This window comes from Muscardinus avellanarius, assembly GCF_963383645.1.
Source record: "Muscardinus avellanarius genome assembly, chromosome: 14".
NCBI lineage: Eukaryota > Metazoa > Chordata > Mammalia > Rodentia > Gliridae > Muscardinus > Muscardinus avellanarius.
In genome coordinates, this window is record NC_137800.1 from 82926378 (window position 1) to 82952123 (window position 25746).

At 44.8% G+C, this 25746-nt stretch overlaps 1 protein-coding gene across 2 annotated transcripts in view; it reads left to right on the forward strand.

The window, feature by feature from the left end:
* Positions 1–6973: 6973 nt before the first annotated feature.
* SLC22A23 (solute carrier family 22 member 23) overlaps positions 6974–25746 on the forward strand; it is a gene marked incomplete at both ends in the record, with an annotated part of 209383 nt that continues 190610 nt past the window's right edge. For both annotated transcript variants that reach the window (XM_080710883.1, XM_080710884.1), the window contains one exon: positions 6974–7612. In XM_080710883.1, coding sequence (XP_080567009.1) covers positions 6974–7612 — 639 coding nt within the window. The remainder of the gene's footprint in view (positions 7613–25746) is intronic.

The window sequence follows — 25746 nt, forward strand, 5'->3', positions numbered from 1 at the left end:
GCCCATCCATTACCAAAAGCCCACTCTTCAGATCGGAAACCGAAAGCTCATTTGGAAACCCCAGGGTGATTTTCGTCAAGCCTGAGGTGCTGTTTCAGTGTTTTCAGTGTTGGGAGGGTGCATGTGCCCTTCACTAGAAGTCTTTGCATTCCTGCCATTTGTTCACCCCCCCCCCCCGTTCTTTCTTGAGCACCTTAAACAAAGACATCTGTCATTTTTAGCAAACAAAAGCCAACATCCAATTTTAGCCCAATTTTTAAGCCAATTGTTTTCTTTCTTTCTCTTTCTTTCTTTCTTTCTTTCTTTCCTTCTTTCTCTCTAGTGGTGCTAAGGATTGGGCCCAGGGAAATTAAACTCCTGAGCTACACCCCCAGCCCTATTTTATTTTTTGCTTTGGAAAGAAGGTCTCACTAAATTTCTCTCTAAATTGCTAAGGCTGGCCTCAAACCTGAGATCTTTCCTTCTCAGCCTCCCAGGTACTGGGATTATAGGTGTGTGCCACCATGCTCAAATCCAATCAAAGAGTTCAAATTTGAATTTTGAGCAAGCTTTTGAAAGTATTTGGTCCCTGGATCATATGGACGTCACATGGGCGTCCTCACGATCACTTTCACCTGACCTTCTGATCAGAAAAATGAACGTGCTTTCCCTAGATGAGGAGGTAGTTTTTCTTGAGCGATTACCTGTAGCTTTCCTCAAGATAGATTGTGTGACATTTTTATTACTTCTGCCACTGATCAAACGTACCCTTTTCGTTTTCATTTATGATAGGTTTTGCAAATGTCAGATTCCTTGTTAAAGAGCCCGCGTTGCCATTCCAAAAGTCAAAGGGCGATATAAATAATGTTCTAGTGTGGTATGTGCAATTGGGGTTGGAAGTCATTTCATATCATTTCCTCCCACCCTCTGAAAATCGAGGTAATTTGCTTTTCAAATAATTGTTTGAAAGGAAGAGATTAAGCTGCCATAAGAAAAAAAGAAAGACACATGATTTTTAATATGTGGTCTATTTATCTAAAATTCAAATATAAAGATATGAATGTACACGTAAAACCAATATGAAATTCATTTAGGATGACTGGTATTGTACATTTAAAGTTAATTGACCCTGCTACAAATTCCTTGAAATTAACTTTTACAGAATTGTAGAATATTTTAAAATTGAGTTTCCACTGGGCGTGGTGATGCGTGCCTGTAACCCCAGTACTAGGAAGGCTGAGGCAGGAGGATCCCAGGTTTAAAGACAGCCTCAGCAACCTAGTGAGACTCTGCTTCAAACCAGCCAACCAACCAAACAAGAAAAAAGGGCTGGGGGTGCAGCTCGAAGGTAGAATGCCCCTGGGTTCAATCCCCAGTGCTAAAAAAATAAATATTTCCATCAATTTTAGTGGCAAGCCCCAAATCCTTTTTCTTTTCCCATTATCTTCAGGGTAATAAAATAGTTCAAGGGTATTGGTGATTAGGTTGTACCTTTCACTTTTTTATTTTCTCCATTTTTAGGAAAACCGATGGATTATTTAACAGGCTTTCACAGGAAGAGAGGATGACTCAGCTTTTTTATGGAGCACAGTGGATTCGGGATCCTAACAGAAATTTAAGGTCACAATCTCAGATGCTTTTCTGGGCCAAATGACATGCATGGGGGTGGAGGTAGGTGCCAGGCACAGATGAAAGCAAGCTGGAGAACCCCTGCCAGGTACTACATTCCAAAGAAGTACAGCCCTGCAAACACGGGGCATCAAAGGGCCCAGGCTTCTGCAACCTCAAAATGTGATAGGGCTGCAGAGAGAAAAAAAATATGAGTCTATAAAGGAGAAATGCCCCTTCTTGACGCTTGAATGTGGAACCAGGAGTCTGGGAACTGCTCCTCCAGACAATGGAGCCCAAGGGACAAAAAGTAACCAAAATGTATAAGTACACTCAACAGCCCACAAATTACTTTGTAACTTTCCAGATCCTTGTGTTTTCCTGTCTGTAGCAAAGCAAGAATAAGACTTCAATAGAAAGAGGCCACTTGCTTGAGGAAGGGAAGGGTTTGAGTAAGGTTACATCCATGTATGAAGATGTCACTACCAATCTCACTAACATGAAACTGGAGGGAGAAAGGGCAGGGGGTGGGACTCGCAGGGAAATAAACCAAGGAATGTGTGCATGTATTTATGTATCACTTTGAATCTCACTGTGATGTGTCATTTCAATGCACAAGTAGAAGCATAAAGTCAGGAAGAAAAGAAAGAATAAAAGGGAGGGAGGGAGAGAGGGAGGGAGGGGGAAAGAGAGGGGGGGATCCATTTAAATCATGAACCTAGGGAGTAATTTTTTATTGGACCATAATTTTCTGGCCCCACTGCCTGACCCATCACCAAAAACACTGAAGTAGACTGAACCCGACTACTGGACCAGGCGCCCTAAGGAGGAAGCAGGATCTTGCCCAATAGTTCCCAGGCCCAGGGAATTCCATCCTCTTTGGATCATATCCCACCTAATTATATGCCCTCATGAAAACCTGACTTTAAGCCCTGGTGATCCATCTCGCTCTTGAGATTTTCCAGATTTTTCTCTTTCATCTTCAAATACAACCCTTCTTTCCTTTGCTAAGACCCAACTCATCATTAAATTTTTTTCTGTGATGTGGTCAAGAGTTTGAAAAAACTGGGAAACCTCTTAGCCCTCCCCCCCTTCATGGTGACAAAAAATCCCTAGACTTTTTTTTGTGTATGTGCGGTTTTGGGGATGGAACCCAGGGGCATTCGACCTCCGAGCTACACCCCCTGCCCTATTTTTTATTCTTTATTTTGAAACAGGGTCTCACTGAGATGCAGAGGACCTTACTAAGTAGCTGAGGTTGTCCGCGAACCGCGATCCTCCTGTCTCAGCCTCCCAAATGCTGGGATTACAAGCGTGCACCACCATGCCCGGCTTCCTAGACATTTCTTAATGTTCAATCTCCCAAGTTTGTTGGAGAAACTGATCAAATATAGGAAGCTGGCTTAGCAATTTAAGAATCAAAGTAAGCAGAGTTGGATGATCTCAATAGATTGTATCATCAAGTGATGATATCTGGGCACACTCATTTCTTCCAGAAATATGTATTGAGAGGTGTGTGTGTGTGTGTGTGTGTGTGTGTGTGTGTGTGTGTGTGACTGTTTTAGCTATTAGGAATAATGCTGAAAACAAGGTACCTATCTCAAAAGGTACTTACCTTACCTTCTAGAGGTGGGAGGTGGTAAACCCATACGTAAACAAGAATAGTAACTACCTTGCAGAAAATTAGAAGAGGTAATTTCAGTAGTAGGTATCTGGTGGGTTTCCCTGAACCAGTTATCTGGTCTGGAAGCTACTGGAGTGTCAAATTCTTCCTCTCTACTTCTTTTATTCTAGGTCCCATCATGAGATCATTTATGGTATGTTTTAATAACTAAAAGGCCATTTTACTGTTTCCAAATAAAAAATAAAATTGTATTGGGGGGTGTAGCTTGAAGGTAGAATGCCTCAGGGTTTAATCCCCAACACACACACACACACACACACACACACACACACACACACACACACACAGAGTTTACTTTAAGTTGGTTACATTTTAATCTTCCTTATTCAATTGGGGGAAATGTTTCCAAGAGGGATTTAGGGAACCCTCTAATCTAATCAGCAACTTAATTATAAAGCTTGGGTCAGTGTGGTGCTGATGAATTCCAAACATTTTATGTTGATGTTTTCCCTGTTTCAAAAATAAAGAATAAAGAATAGGGCTGTAAGTGTAGCTCAGAGGTAGAATGCCCCTGGGCTTAATCCCCAGTACTGCTAAATAAATAAATAAATAAATAAATAAATAAATAAATAAATAAATAAGAAACAGAAGCCAGGCATGGTGGTATACACCTGTAATCCTAGTATTTGGGAAGCTGAGACAGGAGATTACAGGTTCAAGGCCAGCTCGTAATAAGTTAGTGAGACTCTGTTTAAAAATAAAATAATGAAATAGGGCTGGGGGAGTTACTCAGAGGTAGAATACCGCTGGGTTCAATTTCTAGTACCAACACCAAAAATAAAAATAAAAATAAAGCAAAACTCTGTTTGTTTGACCTTTTGTAAGGTTTTTATATTAATTTATTTTTATGACATATACTTAAGGTGTACAAGTATTTATTTTCATACAGGAGGTTAAACTCAGAGGTATTCTACTTCCAAGTTATACCCCTAACCCTATTTTTTTTTTTTATACAGTGTCTTGGTACATTGCTGAGGGATTTTAGTTGTTGAGGCTGGCCTCAAACCTGTGATCCTCCTTTCTCAGTTTCCCAAGTACTGAGATTACAGGTGTACACCACCATACCCGGTATACAAGGAGATATATATATATATATATATATATATATATATATATATATATATATATATATTGCATGTATGTGCATACATATAGACATGTGGTGAAATTCTAGTTACAGGCAAGCAAATTAACACATCCATCATCTTCCTTTAAAAAATACCTTTGCTTCCTTTAGTTTTGGGTTTTGTAACCTGTCCCTGCATGGAGAGACCCTGGAATGTCAGGTGAGAAGGCCTGGCTTCACACCCTGTGATCTCCTTCCCTGGTTCTGCCTAGGCTCCTGCAGGTGCGCTGCAAGTGAGGACCACCTGGGGAAGTGAGAATTTCAAAAGGAACCCTGAGAAGCTGCCTGTGATTCTTATTATTCTAATCAGAATGGCCGTTATTAAGATCATGGCTGAAACAGGTCGAATTTTGTTATATGTATGCACGAATATGCCATCAAGAACCCCACCACTCTGTATAACTAATATGCACCAGTTAAAAACAACTACAATGGCTGTGCTTGTTTCGTGGTGAGGTATAAGAAAGCATCCCAGTGACTGCAGAAAGAAGGGGTGGGGTCAGAGGCAGAGCAGATGGCTTACGGAAAAGTCAGCCCAGAAGGGGCAATAGATAAATATATAAATAATGTTATATTTAAATTCAAAAGGAGCCAGGCCTGGTGGCCCACGCTTTTAAATCCAGCGTTTGGGAGGCTGAGACAGGAGAATCTTGGTTCGAAGACAGCCTTAGCTTCTACTTAGTGAGGCCCTCTGCAACTCAGTGAGACCCTGGTTCAAAATTAAGAATAAAAAATAGGGCTGGGGGTGTAGCTCGGAGGTAGAATGCCCCTGGGTTCCATCCCCAGTAACACAAAATAAATATAAATAAATAAATAAATTCAGAAGGAGAAGTGCAGATTGCCTTAATAGTTGTAGAGAGTAATAATAAATCACCTGTTTTCACTGACCACTTACTCTGTTCCAGGCTTGGGGATCAACACCTCCCTTGTATTAATTCTTCCAAGGGCGGGGTAGGAGAAGGAAGGGAACGTTAAGCTAAAAAATAATGTGGAGTTGAAAAAAAAATCATCCTCACGTGTAGCACGGGTGCTCTATCATCCCCCAAAGCTCCTCACACGTGTGGAGGTTTTGAGCCCCGTTTCTCAGAGGTTTGGAGTTTCGTGCAGCCCCCCAGGTCCCTTCCGCCTATTGTTATCTAATCTCCCCCTCCCAGCCACTCAGGAAAGTTCACAACCTCCTGCCCCCCAAGCAGGGCCCCCTGGCAGCCTGCAGGCACAGTTCTCTTCCAAGTGCCGCTATTTTATGCAGTAAGCACAGGTCACCTGCCACGCTGAACCGCAGGTTAACAACGCCGTCCACGTAAGGATACCGGGCGAAGCTAAGCAAATTACGAAAAAGCAGAGGGCCACATCCCGTATCCATAGCCTACCGTGCATTCTTTTGGACAGCAAAAGCATTTTCACACACCCCCCCCCCAAATCAGTAGAAATGAACTGCTCGATTTAAGGACTTCCATTAATAAACTTCTCAGAATATGAAATGTCTCCAACATGTGCGGGAGCTAGGGTGAAAGGTGCGGGCGGAATTCTCGGCGGCCCTGGGCGCCGGAGGAGATGTGCCAATGCGGCCCTTTGCCGCAGGGCTGGTGTGGTTCGCACGGCGCTGGCTGGGCCGGGTCGGCGCCGGAGCGGGGCGAGGACGGGGCGGGTCGTCTCCTGGGTGTAAATGTGTGCGCCTGCACCCCGCATTCTAAATGCGAATTCCAGATCTTGGGGAGGGGCCGGGAGCTGTACCACCATTCACGTTTATAATGTGCATATATAACTCATAGCCCTCTAGCGCTGTGCTGAGACAGCTTTCGTTTTGGGGTGGGGGAACAAACGTCCATCTGGGACTAGGTACTGTGGTCCGTAGCAGGTGACCGGACGTGGCGGGGTGGGGGGGGCGCAACATACAATTAGCCAACGCGCCCTCTTGCCCTCTGCTCCCTGGGTATAAAAATCAACCTACTCTGAGCCTGGAAAAGGGGTGATCGCGGGGGGGGGGGGCGCCCGAGAGACCCTCCGGCTGGCTCCGGAGCGAGCGCGCGCGGCTGGGAGGCTGGGCACTTCTGGGGCGAACGGAGGTCACGGAGACGCGGGTGGGGGCGGGGGCCCCGCGAGTCTGCAGGAGCCGATCGGCCGCGGCCAGCCGGTCCCCCTGCACCCCGGGCGCGTGCGGGACGCGGCGCCCAGGGGTGCCGGCCGGGCCCGGCGGCGCGCGGCCCTCCCCGCCCCCGCGGCGGATCCGGGCTGGAGGGGGCGCTCGCGCGCAGAGCCGGCACCGCGGCGGGCACGGCGGCCACCTCCACCTCGGCGGGCGCGGGCGGGGCCGGGCGGCGGGGGCGGGGACGGGGGCCGGCTCCCGGGCCGAGCGCGGGGCTCCGCAGGTCGGGTCGGCGGGGCTCGCGGTTCCGGGGGCGCGGGTGGATCGGGCGCGGCTCCTCCTCCGCGGAGCCCATGGTCGGCGGCGGCGGAGGCCAGGCCGGCGCGGGCCGGGCGGGGGCCATGGGGGCCGCCTGAGCGCCCTGCAGCCGCGGGCTCCGCTCGGGCGCGGCGCGCTCTATGCGCCTCTGCGGGCGCCGCGGGCCCGGGCCATGGCCATAGAGCGGCGGCGAGAGGCGGCGGGCGGCGGGGCGGCCGAGGAGAACGGCGCGCTGCCGCCCGGGGACGCGGCGGCCTCGGCGCCCCTCGGGGGCCGCGCGGGCCCGGGCAGCGGCGCGGACATCCAGCCGCTGCCGCCGCTGCACCCCGCGGGCAGCCAGCACTCCAGCTGCTGCTCGGCGGGCGCGGCCCCCAGCCTCCTGTTGCTGGACTACGACGGGTCGGTGCTGCCCTTCCTCGGGGGTCTGGGCGGCGCCTACCAGCGGACCCTGGTCCTGCTCACCTGGATCCCCGCGCTCTTCATCGGCTTCAGCCAGTTCTCGGACTCCTTCCTCCTGGACCAGCCCAACTTCTGGTGCCGCGGGGCCGGCCAGGGAGCCGAGCTGGCGGGCACCGCGGTCTCCGGCCGCTGGGGCAACCTGGGCAACTGGACCGGGCTCCCCGCCGCCCCCTTCCCCACGGCCGCCTGGGGGGCCGCCGGCAACCGGAGCCACAGCAGCGGCGGCGCGGACGGGGGCGACACGCCGCCCCTCCCGTCCCCTCCCGACCAGGGCGAGAACGCCTCCGACTGCGACTGCCACGCGTGGGACTATGGAATCCGCACCGGCCTGGTCCAGAACGTGGTCAGCAAGGTAAGGGCCACGGCCGCCCGGCCGCCGTGTCCTTCCCGTGAGCCCCCCCCCCCTCGCCCTCGGGCGCCCCCAGCCTGCCCCGGCCCCTGGCCCTGCAGCAGGAAGAGGTTCGTGCCCCAGCCCGCGGGGAGTCCGGAGCCGGTGTCTGAAGTGGTGCTAAGGCTTGGTATACCTGCATCTGCTTGGATTTAAGTCCATTCTGTCCTCCAAAGGAGATGCGTTTGCTGTGCGTTTGGTTGGGTGTGAAGCCAGGGCTTTATGGCCCCTTCGGCGGTGGCACTGTGTCCCGCCTTTAAGGGGGGCACCCTAGCCTTTCTTAATTTGCACTCAGACCCCTGCCCCAATACACTTTTAAGGGGAGGAAGAGAGGGCCTCCCCTTAAAAAGATACGCTGCCCTTCTACGAGGTGTCCCTGGGACTGAGACAGGGCGGCCGCCGGCTGGAGGCGAGAGTCTGAGGACCCGTCACCGGAGAGCCTGGAGGACTGACTCTCCTTCAAGGTCGGCAGGACCAGGGCTGTGTTCTCCACACTGGCTAGTGGTCCCTGTGTCTCCCACACAAAAAAAGACACCTATCCATGGAAATAGTGTCCTGTTCTCAGACTCCTCTTCCTGGTAGATCTCAGCCAGCCCACACTTGGCTTGGACAGACACAAAAAGCCCACCCAAGAGGCCAGGAAGCAGGCAGCTTTCAAAGATCCTCTGCCTACCCTCCACCCCCTAGCTCCACCATGGCCAGTCTGCCCCAAAGTCTGACTTTTAGACTTTGCCACCCCGGTGTTCACTCCAATGTTTTCTCAGGACTTTGGTAAACACCACTAGAGTATAGGAAGGGATGCTGGGAATATCCTCGGGGCCGCCCTCTTCTTCCACGGCAGCTGCATTGGTTTGAGGCACTCACTGAGACCTGGCAGGCTGTTCCTTGACATCCACCTTGCCCTGTGTGTCTGAGTGGCCTCCTTTGCAGAGGGCTGGCGTCCTGCAGAAGGAGTGTTCTGTGAGCACCATGTGTCAGCCTAACGATGGGGAGCCAGTGGTGTTAGGCGGTCATTGCCCTCGACCTCCATACTTTTCCAATTTTCCAACTGTGTCAGAGACATCATGTGTCACCTTGTCGAGCAATGTGTGTTTTTTGCCCCTAAAATGCAGAAGTAAATGTAGACCACCCCCTGCACACCCCAGCAGTTGTAGACCATTTTCAAATGCTTTGTGTAAATGTGAGAATGGGATTTGGGAGTTTATCAAGAATGCTTGCATTTCCCCCTCCCCCAAATGTGTGTTAGTAAACAGTTGTAGCTCATGGATGTGTAAGATGAAACTATTACATCATCATGGCCATTATTTTAATCTCATCCCAACCTGGCTAGAAATGCGGTCCTGTGGGAACCGTCTGTCTGACTGGCTCTGCTGCTCCCCACAGTAATCAGGAGGATCCCTCTAACCTGTTCTATCTTGAGCTCCCCACTGCCCGCAGCCTCTCCTTCCCAAAGGTGTTTTTGTGACTGGTTCCCATTCATGGAGGACAATATTTCTTTTCTTCTCTTTTTCTTTCTTGTTTTCTTTTTGCTTAGCAGCACAGACGATTTCAGAACAACTATTTAAATCACCACGTATGTCTGTCAGATGGAAAGATTTGGCAACATTTTTAAGTATTTTAAGCCTCTTTCTAGCACAGAGGAAGAAGAATGGATCAAAGGAGTGTGTGGAAAGAGTGCTTTATCCTGGAGCCAAAAAAAAAAAAAAAAAAGGATGTGAACTTGAAAGTTGGGAAATGAGGAAGAATACCATGACTTTGGGCACCCAGGAAACCACTAGGAATACTTTCACACATGGTGGGACCAGAGAACAAAATATAGTTCTTGAAAATAGACTATAGGAGAGTATTAGAAAGCTGGGTTCCTTTTTTTTTTCCTTCTTCTTCTTTTTGTTTTTGGTGGTACTGGGGTTCCTGGAAGCCCTTCTATCTCCGGGCTACACTCCTAAACCTATTTTTATACTTTTTATTTGGAAACAGGGTCTCTTAAACCAGCGCTGCTGGCTTCGAACCTGAGCGATCCTCCTGTCCCCACCTCCCAAGCGCGGGGATTACAAGCGTGCGCCACCACGCCCGGCATCATCTTCTTTTTTTTAAATCAGTACTCCGGCCGGATGTGATGGTGCATGCTTGTAATCCCGGTACTTGGGAGACTGAAACAAGAGGATCACAGGTTTGCAGCCAGCCTCAGCTACTTAGTGAGGCCCTCTACACCTTAGTGAGACCATGTTTAAAAATAAAAAGAATAAAAAATAGGGCTGGGGGTGTAGATCGGAGGTAGAATGCCCCTGGGTTCAATCCCTGGTACAATAAACAAACAAACAAACAAACAAATAAACAAAGCAAGCAAGCAAGCTGGGCCTGGTGAAGAATGCTTGTAATCCCAGTACTTGGGAGGCTGAGACAGGAGGGTCCCAGATTTATAGCCAGCCTCAGCACCTTAGTGAGGCCCTTTGCAACTTAGTGAAACCTTGTTTCAAAATAAAGGATAAAAAATAGGGCTGAGGGTGTAGCTCAGAGGTAGAATGCACCTGGGTTCTTCTCCAGCACCACAAAACAAACAAACAAACAAACAAACAAATAAATACAATGTATTTCTCCAGCGGGTCACAGGCAGCACCAATGTGTGTGGCATGCTTGGGGGAAGTGCTTGAGGACAGGTTGCAGCTACTTGCCACCTCCAGGGCAGCCCTGAGGGGTGAAGGCCTGGGGACAGCGATGAGAGGCCCATTTTCACATCCGGTAGGGATCAGAAAGGACATATTGATTTTCACAGACAAATGTGATCTAAAGAAAGGACAATCCTGCTCCAGTGTTCTGTGCTCCGAGAGACGCTTTGAAGAGCTTTTCAAGCACAGTTTGGCACCAAGGTGGGCCTTTCCCTCTGCTGGCTGCGGACATCGGAGACCGGATCAGATGTACAAAGGTGGAACAGATACCACGCTGGATGGTGGTTCTCAGGGTCAGCTGCCTGTCAGCCCTGAAGTACAACTGGAGGAAGGCTTCCCTTGTTTTTTTTTATTTTTTTATTTCTTTATTTTAGTGATTGAGCCCAGAGGCATTCTACCTCCCAGCTATACCCCCCAGCCCTATTTATTTTATTTTATTTTATTTTATTTTATTTTATTTTATTTTTGCAGTACTGGGGATGAAACCCAGGGGCAATCTACCTCCGAGCTATACCCCCAGCCCTATTTTTTGTTTTATTTTGAAATAGGGTCTCAGTAAGTTGCGGAGGGCCTCACTAAGTAGTTGAGGCTGGTTGCGAACCCGGATCTTCCTGCCTCAGCCTCCCGAAAGCTGGGCTTACAAGCGTGCATCACCACGCCCGGCTTATTTTATTTTGAAACAGGGCCTAAGTTCCTGAGGTTCTTACCTAGTTGTTGAGGCTGGCCTTGAACCTGCAATCCTCCGGTCTCAGTCTCACAAGTACTGGGATTACGGCCATTACATTGGACCTGCATGCACTTTTTATCCTTCAACACGGGTCCTTCAGCAGGCGTGTTCCCGCGATACACCCTGTCCTATTCCTAGGCACTAGTTGGGAAGGGGGGACCCAAAGAACAGTGAGGGGCAGTTCCAGTTTTCTTTCTCATTAGCTGTCAGAGCCAAGCCTGTTAGAATCTCAGGTTGTTAAAGATAAAAGGGGTCTTGAGGCGCTCAGGGTCCTCTGTCCTCCTGAGTTACCTTCCTGACGGGAACCTGTTCACCCTCATTTGAACGTTCCCCCCACAGGAAGGCAGCACTCTGTCCCTAGGCTGCCCATCCGTTAGTTGCTGTCCCGTGGAAAGAGACATGTATTTGGGTGATTAACAACTCAGGTTTTCTCTTTAGTGCGGAAGAAGTATTTTCCTTTCATGAGGCATTTGGAGTCGTTTCTTTCATGGCTGAAAATATCCAGAGACATGACAGTCTCTGCCACGCTTGTCACTCCATTTCCCGTGTGCCTCTCTTTCTTTCTCTCTGTCTTTGATATATGGTATTGAACCCAGGGATGTTCTGCCTCCAAGTTACGCCCCCAGCCCTTTTTAGTTTTCATTTGGAAATAGAGCTTCACTATGTTGCTGAGGCTGGCCTCGAACCTGGGACACTGCTGTCTTAAAACTCTCAAGTACAGCGATTACAGGTGTGCACCGCCGGGTCCAGCTGGTATGTGCCTCTCTTTTTGTATGTGTGTGATGCTGAGGATTGAGCCTAGAAGCATCCTACCTCCAAGCTATACCCCCTAGCTCCTTTTGAAATTCTGCTGAGGGCCTTTCTAAATGGCAGAGGCTGGCCTCAAACCTGGGACCCTCCTTTCTCAGCTTCCCAAGTACTAGGATTACAGGCACGCACCACCACGTATGGCTTGATCTGTGTCTCTTAAACATGGCTCTGGAGACAATCAATGCAGCAGGCCCTGTGTATTCTACCTCCAAGTGGTGACCATGTCTCTACTGATGGAGCCTATAGTTGATGCACTGAGGCTTTTAGGAGGCAGGACAGTCTCTGATCATCTGAAGACCACGGTCACCACGCCCACTACGTCATCTTCATGGGACTCACTGCATTAAGTGAGGACTTGCTTTTCCGGGGCTCAGACAGCACAGTGTATGACTTACGTTTTACCTGAAGAGTTTTGGGTATTTAGTACTCTCCTGTTAGGATCTTTTTTTGTTTTTATTATTATAATTTTTTTACCTTAGCTCTTGGTATTTGTTATCGGTACCAGAACTCTCATCACAGACGCTGCAAGGCTTTCAAAAATAATACTAGTAGTAATACTACTTTTTTTTTAACGCAGCCCTTTATACTTTTGAAACACTTTTACATGCATTATTTCTTTTGATTAAGAATAATAACCTGCAGCCAGACACAGCACAGGGCAGTACTGCTGATCAGACACCAGTGAGCACACATTTGAATGGGCCAGGTGTTCTTTTCGGGAACTGGTATTCAGCTTCAGAGAACTTTCATAGTGTCCTGCATTTCATCTCCCCCCTGTGCTAAAAGGTATTGTCGGGGCCTTCCTGAAAAGATTCAGTAAACAGATTCCTTCTGAGTCACATAGAAAGTAGGTTCCGGGGATCTGAGGACAGGAGACTTGTTCTGTGTTCTTCTCCCACAACCTGCATTCTCTGTGAGGCCAAAATTCTCAGAGACTTCTGGAATTTTAATCCAAGGAAAGAAGGAAGGGAGGAAGGGAGGATGTCCATAGATTTATTTTATTTAATTTTTATTTAATTTTTATTTTTTTTTATAAGTGGAACATATATGTCCATAGATTTAAAATATTGTTCGTGTGGTTTTTGTGATGTGGTCCCTACAATATAGCCCTTGTTGGGTTCTGATGCTCATTACTTTTTTTCTGAGAAATTTCTAGAATTTTGCCAGTCATCAGTGCCTGCTAGCTTCCTCAAACTCTGTCTTTTTCCTGAGTTTGAAGTACTGGTTGCATCTTCGCCGCCAATCTTTGGGTTTTTCTTCTGTGCTCACAAAGTTGCAACTATTTCTTTTTTTTTTTTTTTTTTTTTTATTTTTTTTTTTATTTTTTATTTTTTATTTATTTATTTTTTTTTTAAATTTTATTTTATTTTATTTTTTTTTTAACAATTTTTTTTATTGAACATAAATAGTATACATTTACACTATATTTGGTGCCCTCTCCCCCCGCCCCCGTTTTCTCCCCCCCCCCCCCACCAATGGTTGGCCAGGTTAACCATGTCTTATTCATAATTTTACACATGTTCAGGTGAAGATGCTCCTTAATCAAGATCGGCCTTTCTCCTCTCCTATCTTTCCATTAAAACTTAGCTAGTATTTCCCCTCTAATATCTGGGGTCCTACTGGTATCCTTTGTGTTTTCTAGTTTGGGCATATTAGAGGAAACATGTGTATCTTCTCCTTCTGTGCTTGGCTGATCTCACTTAACATGATGCTTTCCAGGGCTTTCCATCTTCTTGCAAATGATAAAATTTTGTTCTTCTTTATGGCTGAATAGAATTCCATTGTGTGTATTTCCCACAGTTTTGCTATCCATTCATCTGTTGATGGTGATCTGGGTTGGATCCATATTTTGGCTATTACAAATTGTGCTGCTATGAACATAGGTATGCATATGTTGCTGTATTTCTCTGAATTCAACCCTTTTGGAAAGATACCCAGGAGTGGTATAGCTGGATCATATGGTGGATCTATTCCCACCTTTCTTAGGAATCTCCACACAGATCTCCATAGTGGCTGAACTAGTTTGCACTCCCACCAACAGTGTAAAAGAGTTCCTCTTTCCCCACATCCTCGCCAGCATTTGTTGTTGTTTGATTTCTTTATGCTTGCTACTCTCACTGGGGTTAGATGGAATCTCAGTGTAGTTTTGATTTGCATCTCCCTGATGGCCAGTGATGAAGAACATCTTTTCATGTATCTATTAGCCCTTTGTATCTCTTCTTTTGTGAAGTGTCTATTTAGTTCATTTGCCCATTTCTTGATTGGGTTGTTTGTTTTGTTGGTGTAGAGCCTTTTGAGCTCTTTGTATACTCTGGATATTAGCCCCCTATCAGAATGGTGGCTGGTAAAGATCCTTTCCCATTCTGTAGGCTTCCTCTTTAGGTTATTGATAGTTTCCTTTGATGAGAAGAAACTTTTTAGTTTAATGTTATCCCACTTGTTTATTCTTGCTTTAATTTCCTGAGCTTTGGAGGTTTTGTTGAGAAAGTTACTGCCTGTGCCAATATGTTGTAGTGTTGAACCTATGTTCTCCTCTACTAACTTCACCGTCTCAGGTCTAATTTCTAAGTCTTTGATCCATCTTGAGTTGATTCCTGTGTTAGGTGAGATATAGGGGTTTAGCTTCATCTTTTTACAAATGGCTAGCCAGTTCTCCCAGCACCACTTGTTGAAAAGGCTGTCTTTTCTCCAGCGTATGTGTTTGGCCCCTTTGTCAAAGATTAATTGACTAAAGATGTGTGGGTTTGTTTCTGTATCTTCTATTCTAATCCACTGGTCAGTATATCTGTTTTTGTGCCAGTACCATGCTGTTTTTACTACTATTGCTCTATAGTATAGTTTGAAGTCTGGGATTGTAATGCCTCCTGCGTGTTTCTTGTTATTGAGAATTGCTTTGGCTATTCTAGGTCTTTTCTTTCTCCATATGAAGTTCATGATTGATTTTTCTAGGTCTCTGAAGAATGTCACTGGTATTTTAATGGGAATTGCATTGAACCTATAGATCAGTTTTGGCAGAATGGCCATTTTGATGATATTTATTCTGCCTATCCATGAGCACGGGAGATCTTTCCATCTTCCAAGGTCTTCTTCTATTTCTTTTTTTAATGTTTTATAGTTTTTGTTGTAGAGGTCTTTTACATCTTGGGTTAGGTTTATTCCTAGGTATTTTATTGGTTTTGAGGTTATAGTGAATGGAATTGTTGTTTTTGTTTCCTTCATTGTGGATTCGTTGTTGGCATAAAGAAAGGCCACTGATTTCTTTAGGTTGATTTTGTAACCTGCGACTTTGCCGAATTTGTCGATCAGCTCCAGAAGTCTTTTGGTTGAGTTCTTTGGGTCTTCCAGGTAAAGGATCATGTCATCTGCGAATAAGGATAATTTCACTTCCTCTCTTCCTATGTGGATTCCTTTGATTTCCTTCTCTTGTCTGATTGCTGCAGCAAGAGTCTCAAGGACTATATTGAAAAGGAGAGGTGAAAGTGGGCATCCTTGTCTTGTTCCTGACTGTAGCGGAAATTCTTGCAGTTTTTCCCCATTCAATATAATGTTGGCTTTGGGTTTGCAGTATATTGCCTTGATGATGTTGAAGTACTTTCCTTCTATCCCAATTTTTTGCAGTGTTTTTAACATAAATGGGTGTTGGATTTTGTCGAATGCTTTTTCAGCATCTATTGCTATGATGATGTGGTTTTTGTTCTTGGTTCTATTTATGTGGTGAATAACATGTATTGATTTGCGTATGTTGAACCAGCCTTGTTTTTCTGGGATGAAACCGACTTGGTCGTGATGAATTATTCTCTTGATATAGTTTTGAATGCGTATAGCTAGTATTTTGTTTAGAATTTTTGCATCTATGTTCATTAAGGATATTGGTCTGTAGTTTTCCTTTCTTGAGGTATCTTTATTTGGTTTGGGGATTAATGTGATACTGGCCTCATAGAAGGAATTTGGAAGAGTTCCATCTCTTTCAATTTCCCGGAACGTGTTATGAAGTATTGGTATTAGTTGTTCACTGAAGGTTTTGTAGAATTCAGCTGGGAACCCATCTGGGCCTGGGCTTTTCTTTGGTGGAAGAATTTTTATTGCCGTTTCTATTTCTTTGGTTGTTATTGGTTGGTTTAGGCTTGCTATGTCCTCTTGGTTGAGTGTAGGAAGGTTAACTGTGTTTAGAAATCTGTCAATTTCATCCAGGTTTTCAAATCTATTGGAGTATAAATTTTTAAAGTAGTTTCTGATAATGTTTTGAATTTCTTCACTATCAGTGGTGATATCTCCTTTTTCATTTCTAATTTTGGTAATTTGAGTTGATTCTCTTTTTCTTTTGGTTAGGTTGGCCAGGGGTTTATCAATTCTATTAATCTTTTCAAAGAACCAACTTTTTGTTTTATTGATTCTTTGAATTGTTTTTTTGTTCTCTATTTCATTTATTTCTGCTCTAATTTTGATGATTTCTCGTCTTCTGCTGGCTTTGGGAATGGATTGTTGCAGAATTTCTAGATCCTTGAGTTGTTTCATTAGGTTCTTTACTTGGTGGTTCTCCATCCTTTTTATGTGGGCACTCAATGCGATAAACTTTCCTCTTAGTACTGCCTTCATGGTGTCCCATAGGTTTTGGTGGGTTGTGTCTCTGTTTTCGTTTGTTTCCATAAATTTCTTTATTTCTTCCCTAATTTCTGCTCTTACCCATTCGTCATTTAGTAGTGTATCATTCATTCTCCATGAATTTGAATACTTTCTTTCGAGTTTCCTGTTGTTGATTTCTACTTTTATTCCATTGTGGTCTGAAAAGATGCATGGGATTATATTACATTTTTTGAATTTGCTGGTATTTTCTTTGTGTCCCAGGATGTGATCTATTTTGGAGAAGGTTCCATGGGCTGCTGAGAAGAAAGTGTATTCTGTAGTTCCTGGTTGAAATACTCTGAAAACGTCTATTAGGTCCATTTGGTTTATGGTTTCCTTTAGTTCTAGAGCATCTTTACTCATCTTTTGCCTCGAAGATCGATCCAGTGGTGTGAGAGGCGTATTAAAGTCTCCCAGAATTATTGTATTTGGGTCTACTTGGGATCTTATGTCCAGAAGGGTTTGTTTTACGAATGTGGTTGCACCCACATTTGGGGCATAAATATTTACTATCATTATATCTTCTTGGTGTATTGTTCCTTTTAATAAAAGGAAGTGCCCTGATTTGTCTCTTTTGATGTGTTTTATTTTAAAGTCTGTTTTGTTGGATATCAGGGTTGCTACCCCTGCTCTTTTTCGGTCACTGGTGGCATGGTATATCTTTTTCCATCCTTTCACCTTCAACCTGTGAATGTCTTTGGCTGTGAGGTGAGTTTCTTGCAGACAGCATATGTTTGGATTATGTTTCCTAATCCACATTGCCAGTCTATGTCTTTTGATTGGTGAGTTAAGTCCTTTGACATTAAGTGATATTATTGAAATATGCTTTTTGTTTTCTGCCATTTTGTGTTCTGTCTACTCTTGGGTGTTGTGATCTTTCTTCTTTACTTAAATGGCCCACTTATTAACTTCCTCGCTTCTCTGATTCTGGAGTCTGCTTCTTTTTTCTTCCTTATGATTTATTTCTTTAAGAATTTTCTCTAGTGTTGGCTTTGAATTCATGAATTTTTTGAGATTCTGTTTATCCTGAAAGACTTTGACTTCCCCATTGATCTTGAATAGTAGTTTTGCTGGGTAGATTAATTTGGGCTGGAAGTTATGTTCTTCCAGGGTCTGAATCACGTCATACCAGTCTCTCCTAGCATTCCTGACCTGGGTTGTATAGTCTGGGGTGATTCTTATTGTTTTGCCTCTATATGTCACCTGTCCTTTTGTTCTCACTGCTTTTAAGATTCCTTCCTTGGCCTCTATGCTGGTCAATTTGGTTATTATGTGGCGTGGAGTGGTTTTTCTTTGGTCCTGTCTCAGTGGAGTTCTGTATGCCTCCTGTACTTGAAGATTCAAGTCTCTTTCCATATTTGGAAAATTCTCTGAGATTATTTCCTTGAAGATATTACATATGCCCTTGGTCTGTACCTCTATCCCTTCCTCAATGCCTATTATCCGTAAATTAGGGCGCTTCATATTATCCCATAATTGCTGGATGTTTAGGTTTTGTTGCTGTAAAGATTTCTGTATATCGCTGACTGTGTTTTCGGTTTGGGATGTACTGTCTTCTAATATTGATATTCTGTTTTCCATTTCATCTAATCTTCCAGAGTTTCTTTCTATTGCTGTCTTCATTTCACTTATTGCCTCTTTCATTTCATTCCAGACCTCTTTCTGATTCTTTTTTAGTGTTTCTATTTCACCTTTAACCTCCTCTATACTTGTTTTAAAACCTTTCATCATATTGAACAACAAGATTCTGAACTCCCCTTCTTGCATTTCTAGTAGGTCAGTATTCGTGATTTCTGCTGTCTCTTCATAACTCCTGGTTCTCATATTTATAGTGTTCTCTGTCCTGTTTTTCTGATTTCTACCCATCGTTCGTGAGTAATGTGTTTAGTCAAATCTTAATATTAGGAGTTTAGGAGTATCGGCCAGTCAGCAGAGCCTTTCCAGTGTTGAAAGTGGGTGATGTGGGAGGAGCTGGGGTGATGGGTAAAGGAGTCAGATTAGGTGGAGGATATGTTAGGTTGAGAAGGACTTTAAGTATGATAAAGTAATAACTTGCTATGAATGAGAGAGAGTTAACTACTAGGACTCTTGTTGTTAGTAGAGTAGTTATGGATATAAAAAATACTTTGAGTTTTAAACCATGAGGTATATTATGGGGAAAAGTTTTGGGGGAGAAATGTATGTAGGTTAGTGTGGGAAGGTTTGTAAATAGGGATGCTGGTAGGAGCAGACAGACATAAAAAAAAAAAAAAAAAAAAAAAAAAAGAATCCCCTCAAGATACCAAGACTATTATGTAATCCAAGAAAAAGGAAGGTAAACCAATCAAAGGAGGAGAATGAAAGAAAAGGAAGGAAAAGGGAAGAAAGAGGAAAAAGGAAGAGGAATAAAATAAAAGGAACTAGCAGCCGTGTGAAATAAAAAAATAAGGCAAACTATCCAATGTATATATATATAAAACAACAAGTTAAAGTAAGAGAAGTTTGGATTAAAAGAAGAAAAAAAAAGAAAAAAAAAGAAAACAGCAATAACCATACTAAAACAAAAGCACTTTAAAAGCAAAAGAAAACATAACATCCACATTAAAAGTAAAACAAACAGTCCTACTTATTTACGCATATGGGGTCAGGTCCATATAATATGTGTGTATCTGATTGCTTGGTAGCTTTCAGGATACCGTCCAATGTCTCTTAGTTTTCTTTGTACTCTATTTTTATCTTCTTAAGTCACTCTGGGTGTTTGGACACCTTTTTCTCCTTTAGCTGCTTTAGGTTTATGTGTCCGGGTGTCTGGTTTCACTGTTATTTGATTCTGTACAGTTCACAGATTCTGCGAAATTCTAACCTGTGGTCAGCACATCTGCACTCACCACCCTCGCCTCCAGCCTGTGCTTCCCTACAGCAGGGGTGGAGAGTGACTAAAGTGTAATTGGCACTTCCCCCTGAGGTCCTGAGCAGATTTTGTGGCCCGATGGATTTTCTTGTGTCTCTGGAAATTCCAGCTGGGCTAGCCAGGTGTGGTCCCAAGATGTGCCCTGGGCAAATGAATGCTGGTTCCTGGGTGGCCACACTTACTGCCAGAGCTCTGCCTATTCCAAGAGTGCAGGCTGGATGCCCTGTTAATACTGGACCCTAGTGAGAGTGGGTGCAGCTGTCTATTGCTGCTGGTATGTTCTTCCAAGGTGTATTGAGCTGTGTTCTCACTTAGAACTAAGCATCTGGCTACCAGGAGGTTGGGAATACCCCGCGGTGGGCCAGGGGTGCAGGGTAGGTGCTCAAGGGTCCAGTGTGCGGTGTCCAGCAATGGTCTCTGCGTCCCGCGGGACGTAGAGGCTGGGGGTGCCCCAAGGAGATTTCCGGGTCTCCCAGTGCTTTTGCAGCCTGGAGGGTAGGCTCTGGCAAGGTGGCAGGGGTTAGCCACAGAAGCAGGCTCCAATTTAGGAGGGCAGTGTACAGGCACTGATTACTAGTAGGGGACAGGCAGGATGCGCGAGGAGAGTGCTCTGAGGCTTGAGCCCGTGGTGGGGGTTTGAGACTGCGACTCCGCACACGCTAGGACCCCAGTTACTAGGGCGCCCTCAGGTACCTGTCTTGGTGCAGGAATCCGTGTGAGTCTCTGTGCCGATGTGATCCGGTCGCTGGTGGGCAGACAGAGTTCTGGTGGGTGCTGCTCGCTGCTTAGGATGCGGTCCTAAGTCCGTTTTTATTCCCGGATTATCTTGCCGTGGAAATATCGGGCAGGCAGCTCCTTGGACAGCTGCCAAAGCAGCCCGCGGCTCAGCGTTCCGGTCCGCGGTCAGATTGTATCTGAGCAGGTCCCGTGTCCGATCTTTGTTCTTCTTGTTCAAGTTCAGGGTTCCGCCGAGGTACAGGATGTGTTTTGGTTCCTGGTATGTATTTGTTTTGTTGATTTAGACACTGCTTTCTCAGTATTTAAACTTTATTTACTTCAGCTACTGAGAGGTGCTGTGTCCCTCAGTCGCCATTTTGAAAAAAAAAAAAAAAAAAAAAAAAAAACGTTGCAACTATTTCTGACCTTTATCTTGGAAATCGTTTACTATCCTGGGAAGTAATCCCTATCCTTTTTCCTAGAAGTTATTTAAAGTGATTTCAGTACAATTTAATTAACACTAAATATAATTACAATACCATTGCAATGGTAATATTTTTAAAAATAGCCCACAATTCTGTTATTCTGGCCTAATAACTGGTTTTCACATTCGAAATGCTTTACGCATATACATATTTTTACATTTCTAATCAAAGTGTTAGTTTAATGGACTTTACCATTAATATGTACCATGTTGAAAGCATTTAAATGTTTGGTATTGTTGCTGGTTTACTCAAATTTCTTGAATTACTTTCCTAATACCTAATATTAGATCATCTTGGTGTTAGCTTTTGTTTGGTATGTACAGTACAACAGAGAACATCTTCATGTGCTTTATTTTTAAAAATGGACTGTAATTTGCATGTGCATGGTTCAGGAAGGATCTAGTAAAAGTTATAATGCTTACTGTTTCTGCTCCCAGCTTTTCTCCTCAACAGCAACCATGGTTACCAATTTCTTATGTATATTTTTATTTATGTATTTTCTTTCATAAACAGTTCTTTTCCTTTTTTTCCACTTTTGCCAAAGATAGATGCATATTCGCATCTAGAGAGCTTCTCATTAGTTTTCATGACTTTGTAGTATTCCATTATCTGACTTGGCCAGAGTTTATTTGAATAGTTACTTACTGAGGGGGAACTGAAATTATTTCTAGGCTTTGCTACTATATATACATTCTATGTGCTAATGTGTGTATGTATATGTATATATATATATATAGTATTTATATGTATATATATATTATACATTGTACGTGTATATGATACATGCAAATATATGTAATAAAATCATAGCATTCATGCATGTGTATACATATGTATATACATATATAAATACACACATATATGTGTATATATATATAATGTGTAACGGAATCTTGGCATTCATGAACATTTGCACATGTGTAAGAAATTCTTAGAAGTGGGAAGGTCAATGAAGTCCGCCATTTATGTTGATAGATCTTGCCTGATTGCTCCCTATAATGAACTTAGCCATTCACACTTTAATCAGTCATTCGCACGCTCCTGTTCCCCATGCCCTCCTAGACTCAGGCAGTTGTCAGACTTTTAGATGTTTACTAGTCTGCTATATGGAAAATTAACTTTGATTCTTTTTGCAATTTGCACTTCTCTTAGTTTGAGGACTAGGTCACTTTTTGCAAGTCTTTGAGCTCTTCGTGTTTCCTTTCTGAATTAGCTCCCCATGTCTTCGCCTTAGTGTCGGTATGTGTTGGGAGTATTCTTTTCTTATCGATGTATAGACGTGCCTTTATGCTTAAAGGAAATGAACCGTTTTGAATGTCTGTAAATGCTCTCTCCCTGGTCTGTTGCTTGTCTTCTGATTCTGTTCATGGGGTTTTTGTTTTGCAGAAACATTTGGTTTGGATAGGGCTTTTGCAGAAACTTTTTTTTTTTTTTTTTTTACCTCCTTCTGGGTGGCAGTCTTCTTCCTGGGCTGTAGGTCTCTCCTTCCTTTTCTTGTTCTGAATCATTTTGTTGTTATTGGAACTAGCTATAAACTTTTTTTTTTTGGCATTTTTTTTCTTTTTTTTTTTTTTTTTCCTGCAAGTTGCAATTTACTTTGGCTATTAATCCCAGGTAGGACTGAGTCAAAAGTTGGTGTCATTTTTGAAAACAAGGTTGTTACCTCCTGAATGTCAGTCCTGACATTATCACAACCAGCAGTGCTGGAACCGCCTGGGTTCCTATTGACTCCGAGCCACCGTGCACATCTCTGTCCAACTCCACATTCAATAATGTCCCGTCAACAGCTTGGAGTGGGCCATGGTGGGAGTGTTTACACAATGGAAATTGGAAAACTGCTGACCAGGGTTTGCATTTTTCTTCAGAGAGCCAGGTATTAAGCACTTATCACACTAGTGAGTGTGACCCTGGGCTTTCTTGCTTTTTTCTCCTAGTCTTTTTCCTTCTCTCCTTCTTTTCACAGGTACCTGTTTCATGTAGAACATTGTGCTATGTGTTCGGGACATAATAATAGGTAAAAACACACAGCTGAATGCCCACATAGACTTTGCAACCAGAGAGGCATGCCCTAAGTGATCAAATAATAATCTTTTCCCCTCATTACTAGGGACTGAACCCAGGGCCCTGTGCATGCTAGGCAAGCATGCTACCCTGAATTCCATCCTTAGTCCTTCAAATAATAACGTTTTAATTACAACCAGGTTAAGTGTATGAAAAGAAAGTAGAATGAAAGACCAGAAAAAGAGACCTGACTGACTGGTGGATGGGAGAAACAGATCTGAGATAAGATTGGTGGGTCGAGTAATGAAGAACAGAGAAAGGAAGAGAGGGCTGTGTGTGTTTACCAGTGTGAGAGAAAACAGCATTTATAATGATCCCGTGTCACGCAGGAACCTGGAGTTGACAGCAGTTGATTTGGGAATAGGGACTGTGGGTAGATTATGAACCATGTTAGGACTTTTCCTCTAATTCTAGAGCAAAGGAGAACCATCAAGGAGTATTAAGTAGTGTGAGGCTATGCTTCAGTGAGAATTTGTATTTTTGAAAACGCCTCCCTGGATGCAGTGTGATTTCATGGGTGGAGATGTGCTAAGTGGACCAGGGAGGCCAGGGAGTCCCATAGCAAGGTTGGCGTATACACACCAGGGCTGCAAGGGAGGCAGACACTCCTTTTCTTCTCTTTCTTTCTTTCTTTCTTTCTTTCTTTCTTTCTTTCTTCCTTCCTTCCTTCCTTCCTTCCTTCCTTTCTTCTTTCTTCCTTCCTTCCTTCCTTCCTTCCTTCTTTCCTTCCTTTCTTTCTTTCTTCTTTCTTTCCTTTTTTAACGGTACTGGGGATGGAACTCAGGAGCATTCTACCTCTGAGCTATACCCCCAGGCATATTTTTATTATTTATTTTGAAACAGGGTCTCACTGAGTTGCAAAGGGCCTAAGTAGCTGAGACTGTCTGCGAACCACGATCCTCCCTGAATGCTGGGATTGCAAGCATGCACCACCATGCCAGTTTTTTTTTTTTTTTTCCTTTTTTCTTTTAAAGTATGGTGCTGGGGACCAAACACGAAAGCATTCTACCTCTAAGCCATACTCCCAACCCTTTTTAAAAAATTTATTTTACTTTTTCTATTTTGAAGCAAGGTCTCTCTAAGTTGTTGAGATTCTCATTAAGTTGCTGGTTGTCAACCAGTTGTCCCTTTGCTAAATGTCTAAGTCCAGGTAAATGCCTAATAAGTCCAGGTAAAAGATTATCCTGGGTTTAGCATTATCTTCTTGTACAAAGCATTCAATGTACAGATGGGAAGAATGAACTGAGGGTCATTTACTTGGCCAAAGTCACCAGGCTATTAGGGTTTGAATCCACTTCTCATCACCCTCTGCCCCAGGGGAGAGGCCAGAAAGCACTGGCAGGGACCATGCCCTTTCTTGTGATTGGCTCTCTTTCACTAGCCCAGATGACCCTTTTGGGGCCAGAGAATGGTCTTAAGTATATGTTTAGATTTTAGTACAGTCGAGGTATGGCTATCCTATGGCTTTGTGAGAGTAGACGTCGGCAGACTACCTTTTGGGCTGATTTTTCTAATCTCTGTCCCCCACCCCATGGGTCCCCTGCCTCTTCTTTCCTTAAAACCATAGGCCCCAGGGAAAACATATAAGATCAAAAGCTATCCACTTTGCTTCCCAGCTGGAAGCCTCCAGTGGCTCCCAATCACTGCTAAAAAAATGGTCACCCTCAGACCTAAACACTAAATTATTTTCCACTCCTCCCTACTGCCTCCTTTGCTGCAGGAAACATCCTACAGCTCCTAGTTCACCTGCCCTTTACTGCCTCCCTGCTTCTCTCACACTGTTCCTCCTGTCTGGAATACCCTTCTCTCCATCCTTCAACCTGTTGGTCCCTATCCATCCTTCCGATCAGATCAGCCCTCATCTCTGAGAGACAACACCCCGCTGTCTCCTCTTCGTCACACTCATGTGTCCTGGTTGGAATGATGCCTGTCCCCGCTGGGAGGTCTTTGACCCACAAGGTCAACACCATTACATGTCTGAGCTCCCCTGAACTTGATGTAGTGGAATGCACAGGAGTTTCTAGTTGGCCGGCCCAGCTTATGGTGCCAGGTGGGCGCTCCTTGCCAGTTTACCTCTGGGAGAGTTCCTTCACCTGTTTCCTGCTTGGCAGGGTGAAGTTAGTGCCAGCTCACCTCCAAGGTGGTTGTAAGGACAGGAAGTGAGCACCTGGGAGGCCCCACCCCACCCACAGGCACCTGGGGAACAGGAGGCACCTAAGTCTCGGGTGCCCCTCCCCCCCAGGCTGGTTGATGGGGCAAAGGCTGCCCCATGAGTCATCTGAGAAGTGCCTGGATGGAGGAGCCGAGAGCCCACACCTTAGAGGTGAGTTAGCTCTTAAGAGCGCCAAGGCGCCTGTCCCTGGGGAGTGAGGTATGGGAAACCCGCATCCAGGGCCATCTGAGGAACCAGGCCAGAAAGGATCATCTAGGGCTTGGTTGGTCAGAGTTCTCATCTAAAAACAAAACAGGCCACTGAGCTCAGAGGACTCGCAGAGCAGCCAGCAGCTGGAAAGACGGGACCAGTGAGTGGGACTCTGGTATGCGCTTCGCCAGTCTGGGGAGTCCTCGGCTCTAAAGCCTGAGGTCATATCACACGGTAGAGGAGGAGCTAAGTAGGCTTAAAAGTCTGGCTGAGCAGGCACGGTGGTGCAGGCCTATGATCCCAGCGCTCGGGAGGCTGAGACAAGAGGCTCACAGGCATCCAGTTGTCAACCTCAGCAACTTAGCAAGACGTTATTTCAAAAATAAGAGATGAAAAGGACTGGAGATACAGCTCGGAGGTAGAATGCAGGGCCCTGGATTCCATCCCCACTACCAAAAAGAAAGAAAGAAAGAAAAGAAAAGTCTGGATTAGCTTGCTGGGAGAAAACACAAGACATTTTAAAGAGAAATTGATGGTAACAATCAGATCAAAGAGCAAACTGGAGAGAGCGTGGAAACTGGGGAAAGAGCAGGGGTCTTGAAGAGCTGCCCTTTCCCACCCGGAGCATTATCCTTCCACGTTCCTCTGGGAGGCTCCGAGTTTGGCCTCAGCACTGTGATCCCTGGGGGTATCGTCACCATCTTTCCTTTGCTCAACCTGGACTCAGTGCTGGCCATTACCAGTTCCTGGAGATTGA